Raw genomic sequence first — 7589 nt, 5'->3', positions numbered from 1 at the left:
GCCACCCCCTCCCGCCGCCGGGGCTCCGAGCAGACCCTCTCTCGTTACCGCGCAGCCCCCCCGCCGCCAGCCCTCCCCCTCGCACCGCCATGGCCGACGAGCTCGACTTCACCACGGGCGATGCCGGCGCCTCCTCCACCTACCCCATGCAGTGCTCGGCGCTGCGCAAGAACGGCTTCGTGGTGCTCAAGGGGCGCCCCTGCAAGATCGTGGAGATGAGCACCTCCAAAACGGGCAAGCACGGCCACGCCAAGGTAGCCAAAATCCCCAGAAAGCCCCAAAATTCCCGGTGGGAATCCCGAAATCCCCGTGAGAATCCTAAAATCCTGAGCGGAGTTAGCTCCGAGTGAGCGCATCCTGTAAAGGTCCTCTCAGACAGGGAAGGGTGTAGCGTTTCATTTGGCTCTGCGTCCCGCCTTTGCCTTTCTCGCAGCAGTGTCTCATCATTCCAGAGCTGCCTCAAGGGTTTCCAGTCATACAAAGCAGGAAGGATCGAGGACCGGGGGGGTTGTTTTTTTCTCCCAACTTTAACTAGTTAACTTTTTAAAAAAAAAAAAAAAAAAAGCTTTAACACTCATAGTGACAAAACCAGTTTCTGTAGTGGGGGTAGAGTAAGTTCTGGAAGGGGGGGCTGATGAAATCACTAGGGCGTGGTTGGCTTGTGCTGTCGATACCCACCAGAGCACTTCTGTGTCTGCCCGTGCCGGCAGACTTTTACTGTTGCAGTGTTAGACCCGGAGTGCCCGGGCTGTGTTACATAATCCAGAGCTCCGCGGACACTCGTTACTCTGTGGGCCTGCTCTGGCCCTGTTTTGCTGCCTTTGCCTCGCAGCTTCTTTCCTTATTCCAGCAGTGAGAGAGGAGTGCCTGTGTCCCAGTAGGGATGTTCTTAGCTGCTGTCTGGGGCTGCAGCCCTGCTGCCCAAGCAGTTGGCTCATGCAGCTGTCCAGAGCTTGGAGCAAGGCTGGAATCCCTCTTCATTCATTCATTCAGCCACACTTTAGGGTGGGTATATCAGAGTTTGGAGACAGATCTGTTACAAGTGCAGACTACAGAGATTTATAAGTTTCCACAACCTTGTGCCATATGTATAGGGGATTAGAGTATTTGGGATTTTTCCAAGCTAGAGTCGACCAAGCTCTTCCTAGTATTTCCCCTTCTCCTTCCCCTTGGCTTGTTTTAATAGACAGATCCAATTTTCTTAAATATAGAAACAGCTGTGAGAAGAAAAGGACCTGAGAAGAACTGGTTGAACTGGTCATCTAAGCTCTAGCTGCAGTGAGCAGTGCAGCTGGCATAAAGGGAGGTGGGAGCTGCTGTGATTGCTGTGCATGACCATTCTTTCCCCTTAACCTCCACTGTTCTGTTTCTCAGAACAGCTAGGTCTTTAAATAAACATTTTCTTAACCACTGTGAACTCTTAGCTTGCTGCTGTAAAGCTACAGAAGGCAGTGGAAGATAACAGTGGCTTGCTCTCCTGTGGGGTTTCTGTAGTGTACTGTGGAAGGGAGTGAGAGGCCTCCTCTTGATGTGAGGGATGTTTTCATACCACAAGCGAAGGGTTGGGGCAGAATCTGGGATTGCACATGATCTCGTAGGAAAGTGAGTAGAACCAGCAATACTGATGGCAATAGCATCTTGCTTCTCCAGGACCAACAGTAACTGAAGTTATTTTTCTGCTCTTACAGGTCCATTTGGTTGGTATTGATATCTTCACTGGTAAAAAATATGAAGATATTTGCCCATCAACTCATAACATGGATGTTCCAAATATCAAGAGGAATGATTACCAGGTGAGTTAACAGTCATACCAGGCTTTATACTCTTTGTACCACACATAAACTCTCTTCATCCCCAAATTTGCTTCTCAATAAAGTACTGTCTTGATATGACATAGCATTTACTGAATTGCTAAAACTGTCAAAACTCACTGATGGAGAGAGAGAGAGCTCCTTGGTGTATAAACAACCTCAGGTTAGAGTAGTAGTCTTTAGGCATGACAGGTAATAGACATAATTCATAACCATGCTTCTTCTAGCTATTGTTATAACGCCACTTCTGGATTCCTTGTGGTACTGGCATGCTTTAGAATATGGAGAGAGGTTATCCCTGCTGCAAGTTAATATTAGTTAAATGAGAATCAAGATCTCACATAAGTAAATTTGAATCTAAACATAAATTGTCATTTATAGTTTCACTCTTACATATGGTAGATGAATCCCCAAAATAGTCTTAAACTGCATCTGATGCCAATTCTAACTTTTTTGCTCCTTGTGTGGAAAGTGGCTATAGGTGATACTAAACAGTTCTGAAGCTCCTGAACTCTGCACTGAAATACATGTATGAAAGGAGCAACTTCTGTAATGCTGTCTGTGATATGGTTAGTGAGCTCTTAAAAGCACAGTTCAGGTTGACTTATAACTTGTTTGCTATCTTCTCATTGCATTGGGAATAGTTCTAGTCAGGAACTGGCACATCCACATCATCTGGAAAGCTGCAGTTGCTTGACACAGGCCAAGTTCAGTGTTTTAGCAACTCTTCAGGACAGCTGATGCTGTTGGAATAAAGTGTGACCAGCCTGTCTTAGTGTTCAGACCTTACAAGAAATTCTTAATGTTATCTTGGTGGTCTTTCTCTATTGTTCTGGGATTCTGATCTTTTGGATTCACTGTTACATGTCCCAAATTTTCCAACCTGCTCTGTCAAAATAGCCATTCCTCTTAGCTCAGGCTTTTGTTTAGGCTGAAAACAGCATTATAAAATGGCCCAGGTCTTGGTGGATGTTCCCTAATTTATTGATTAGTTTAACGTAAATGATTGTATCTCACTGTAGACATGCAGGTATAGAAGTGTATAGTTACACTGTTGTGTACTTTTTACACTTTATACAAGCAGTGTAGTTGAGTGAACACCATTCCAGATACTGTTTCTAATTCACAGATAAAGAAAGCTGAACCAGTGACCTGGAAGCAGTACATTTCCTAAATCACACATACAGGGTTTGTAGTGTCCCACCTACAAGGATGTAACCAGCAGGGTTCTGTTGGTTCTTGATAGCAGAATGCCTTTGCTACAGTTGCCCTAACTCTTAGCCCACTCAACCTTTGTTAAAAATGGATTTGAATAAGGTCCTTAATTGTTACAGTACTGAAGAATTATTGTAACAGGGAGAGTTCACTGCCTTCTGCTTACATTAAGCTACTACCTGCTGGTGACTGCTGATGTTAGACTTGTAAAAATGGACTTCTCTTTGCAGCTGATAGGCATTCAGGATGGGTATCTCTCCCTGCTGACAGAAAGTGGTGAAGTTCGTGAGGACCTAAAGTTGCCAGAAGGGGATCTTGGCAAAGAAATAGAAGGAAAATTCAATGCCAATGAAGATGTGCAGGTGAGTAGGGAGGGCAGACAAGAACAGTTCTGGTTAATCCCACTTGTCGATACAATGAAAAAGTATTATTCTGATATTGACCTCTTGTATCTCTTTGTGAAGAGTGGGTTGGAGGGGTGGGGATTGGTACTTGGAGATGCAGAAGGACGTTTGTACTGGAGCACTCAAAAGAGATGGGATAGATAGTAAAATGCGAAAGTTTGTAACCTCCTTCCTGTGGCCTGGGCTGGAGCTCACCTCCGTGTCTTCTCTTCCAGATATCTGTCATAAGTGCAATGAATGAAGAATGTGCTGTAGCCATAAAGCCTTGCAAGTAAAGAAGATCTCCAGGCTCGGGCAACTGCTCAGGTCTGGACAAACCACAAATCTATAAATTTGGTCCTTATTGTCACCAAAGCTCTGGCCTTCACAAGCAACCTCATTTCCTTTTTGAATTGTTAAAAAGCAGTGCTGGATTCTGGATTAGTGTTGCAGGCTAACTGGCAGTTTTCAAAATCACTGAGATTTTAATTCCTTAATTGTAACTATTTTAACATTCCTGTGGGTTTCAGCTATGGATCTAAGAAACCAATCAGGTGTTACTAGTGGATATATTTTTATTTGCTTGAGCAAAACAGTGTTTGTCTGTATGAACAGACAAAATACAGTATTCAGGGGCTTTTAGATAAGCTGGTAGGTATCTAGGATTATAAAGTGACCTAGAGCACAAATAGTATTTTTCTTGACATCTTTAGGTAGAACTGACAATAAAAGTAGCTTTTTTTTTTCCCCTTTTTTTAAAGCTTAAGTACTTTGTGGATTGGGACTCTTGCAGAACTGTAGGTGCCAATCGCAACTTTTAGACCAAGCAACTCAAGTGATCAGAAATGCCAGCTGGCTTGACCAAGCCCCAGTGGCCATGTGCAACTAAACTGTATTACCTCTGTTTTCTTCTTTGCCAACTTGTTGGCTTATTGTAATGATAAAATGATTTTAAAAAGAGCCTACCTGTGGTTTAGGCAGGCCGTTGGAATATCGAGTAGATAAGACATAGATAGGTCAAGGGGACACAAAGGTGAGAATGGATGTTAAAGCTATAGACTTTCACTCGAGGCCTTTGTCAGACTTGAAAAATAAAATAGAAAAATGCAGTTCAATTGCTTTCCTTTATTATATTTATCTTAAACTATAAAAGGGTGACAAACTCCATGGGAATCTGTTGCAGTGCTTCCAGCTTTAGGTTTTAACCTTCAGGTTCAGACCATATTTTTGTAGCACAGGGACCACACGTTTTTCAGAAAGTGGGACAAACTGTAGCATTGAGCCTAAACTAAATGCATGTGATTCTTTTTTTTTAAAAAAAAAAACTATTGTATTTTCAAAACATAAACTTGACAGATGATACCGAACAACCATGGCTTCACTATAAGAGTAACTAACTTGCTACCTAGTTAGGGAAGCTGGCTCCTATCCTGGGGAGTTCTGAGTCATAGCAACACGCATGCATGCCTCTAACTATTTAGTACCTTAACAAGGCTTCACAGCAATAGTTATGGAAGGATAATTAGCCTGCTCCTGTTTAAGGCGTTCAACTTAGAATTCTAAGACTTGGTGACTTTTCATGAGTGGGGAAACTTCCTTAGTCCATGGCTCAGACCTCTCTTCACAGTTGATAAATTGTTTCCTGAACTTGCCTTAATGCTCAGTGGCTGATGGAGGCTGACACGGAAGCTGCCCCGGACAGCACGCACAATTCACACTACTGGCAGCCAGAGTCAGACTTCATGCTGCTCTTAACTGCTTAAAATGTTTTCAGCTTCATAGTTTGTACTCTCTAGTCCCCGAAGGGCTCATGGCAACTGTCCTGAGCTGTCCTTGGCTACACTGGGGCAGGGCTTAGCAAACCTTGGAAGTGCAGTGCAGGTGGCAAAAGCACGCATTGTCCGCAGACTTCCCGTGCCAGGGAGAGCAGTGCCAGTGAAGGTAAAGACAGCAATAAATACACTCTGGTAATAAAGCACAGCTACCTGGGATACCTGGCAGAGGTAGGACCTGCCACATGCTCTTGCCTAGCACAAAACATGTTGCAGGTGAATTCTATAAATAGCACCTTGACGGAAATGGCAAAACTGCTTTTAAAAGAAGCTGTAGATTGAAATGCTTCAGAATCGTTCCGAAGCAGATGAGAAATAGTTCACGCTAGTCTGCACTATCCTCCTTTCTGCCTCTCCATGGAGCTGGTACCTGGAAGTCAGGCTTTGTTGGCTTTGGAGGTGACTGAAATGATTGCTGATGGTGCTGACAGCAAGCTGAGCTGTGTGGTGTCACATGGGAAGTCAAACTAATGCAAGTTCTATCACCATATTACAAATACTTCCAATATGCTTGAAAACTACAAGACTTGAATTTGTCCTTGCTCTGGTAGTGTTTTAGTCTATTATCAGGTGCCTGTCTGTCCTCTGAAACCTTGTTGGAAGACAGGTACTTGGTGCCACTGGCCCACAATCTGAGCAGTTACTTGGACTAAGCTCTCTGGGAGCAGGGCTGGTGTAAGCCCTGTTCCTACAAGCAGGGTCCTGGCCTGACTAGAGTTTTCAGGTACTACAGCAATTTAAACATAGAGGTTTTATGACCTCCAGCTTGCTGGAAGAGCCCTCCTCGGGACTTCCACATGTCCTTCTGCTGCAACCTTCAGTTCTGCAAGATTTAAATGATTAAGTACTTCATTATAGGTTTGTTCTTATATACTTAGTTGTCTTTGTGAAGCACTTCAGGCACCATGGAAGTGCAGAGCATCATGCATGAAGTTTCCCATAGGTAATACATAAGCATGTCTTAAAGCATAATCTCCAGGTTTCAGTAAGGTTAAAAGTTGCTTCTAAATTAGAACATGTATTTGAGGCATTTTTTTCCAAAGCAAGACGCTTCAGTTTCCTGTCAGAATCGTTGCAACAAACTTTGTTTGTGATCAGTAGTCCATAGAGATGTGTATTTTTAATACCCATAACCAAGTGCTTAGGGAAGTTCTCTTTTCATAGCTTTACTTTAAAACAAATCTTACCGGTGTATTTGTTCTGTATTACTGTCCTAACACTTAAATTGTGTCAAAACCATAAACAACTTACAGATGATGGCAATTGCTTAGAGTAAAGCCTGTGAACACAGGGAGCTGGTGAGCAGTATTTCCACTCCACACAAATAAGGCCGTTTTTTATGGCTCCTGTTCATTGAGTTTCTCTTAACAACTTCACACAATTGGAAAGACTGCAGTGTTTCCTGCCTCAAATGTTGGCAAATAATACTTTGAGAATCCAATAGATCCTTCTAATTTTTGCTTGTAATGGTGGTTTTTCAACTGGGCTCTTGCTGGTTGAGCCACGTTCTCAGGGCTGTTTTTTTTTAAGCTGAAGTTCATTGTTTCTCTTGCAGGTTTTTCTAATCCAAAGTGTACCCAGAAACGGTGCACGGTCTGTAGTTTCACAATACAGATAACTTTACATAATCTGTTAAGAAGTCAAGTTTGTTGACAGTTCTAACTCTTAATGGTTACTGCAGGTCAGTCTCACAGAATTCAAAATTCAATAAATCCCACTTTTTTTTTTTTTTTTTCGATTGAGTAATTAGAATGTAGTTTGTTACAGTACAACTAAACTTCAGGCTATAAAGAGACCTTGTTCAGGATATTTCGAGTATCCACTGGGAATGTTCCTGAAGGTGTGGCTCCTGGAGCGATCGGCAGCTCAGCGTGAGGTGGTCGGAGGCTCTGCAGCACCTGCACTGTGGCCCTGCAGGATTTGGCAGCCGAGAGGGACTTGGTTTGTGAACTCCAGGGAAACGTTTGCTGTGCTTTGCTGTATCGCGGAACCCCTTTGTCGTGTGCTGTCTGTTGTAAGCAAACGCGGCTGCCGCGGCTCCTGGAATGCGGGGGAGCGGCGAGCGATGGCGAGCGATGGCCACCGCGGCTTCTGCTGCTCGTGGGACACCCCCGGCCCTGCAACCCGTGCGGCGGCAGCTCCGGTGTCTGTTTGGGAAGCTCTGTTACTGTTCTCAACACCATGGAAACGATCAGGGGAAAGATTTGTACGTGTGTGTGTGTTTTGCTCCAGAAATAATAAAGGTGTCAGTGCTGTGGGGAGCTGGTGCTGGTTACAGTGACGGGAGCGCGGGGGGGCTGCCAAGGGACTTCGCCGCCCCCTCCCGGGGCGGGGGGCGGGGGGGCGCG

At 44.3% G+C, this 7589-nt stretch overlaps 1 protein-coding gene across 1 annotated transcript; it reads left to right on the top strand.

Annotated features, from left to right (window-relative positions):
* The first annotated feature begins 32 nt into the window (after positions 1–32).
* On the top strand, positions 33–7502 carry EIF5A2 (eukaryotic translation initiation factor 5A2). Its single transcript, XM_008644459.2, has 4 exons — positions 33–254; positions 1689–1793; positions 3257–3388; positions 3646–7502. The coding sequence occupies exons 1-4, from the start codon at positions 90–92 to the stop codon at positions 3703–3705; spliced, it is 462 nt and encodes a 153-aa protein (XP_008642681.1). The 5' UTR covers positions 33–89; the 3' UTR covers positions 3706–7502.
* Positions 7503–7589: the final 87 nt, after the last annotated feature.

The sequence above is a fragment of the Corvus brachyrhynchos genome, unplaced genomic scaffold, assembly GCF_000691975.1.
Source record: "Corvus brachyrhynchos isolate BGI_N302 unplaced genomic scaffold, ASM69197v1 scaffold162, whole genome shotgun sequence".
NCBI lineage: Eukaryota > Metazoa > Chordata > Aves > Passeriformes > Corvidae > Corvus > Corvus brachyrhynchos.
This window is presented reverse-complemented; position numbering and strand designations above follow the sequence as displayed.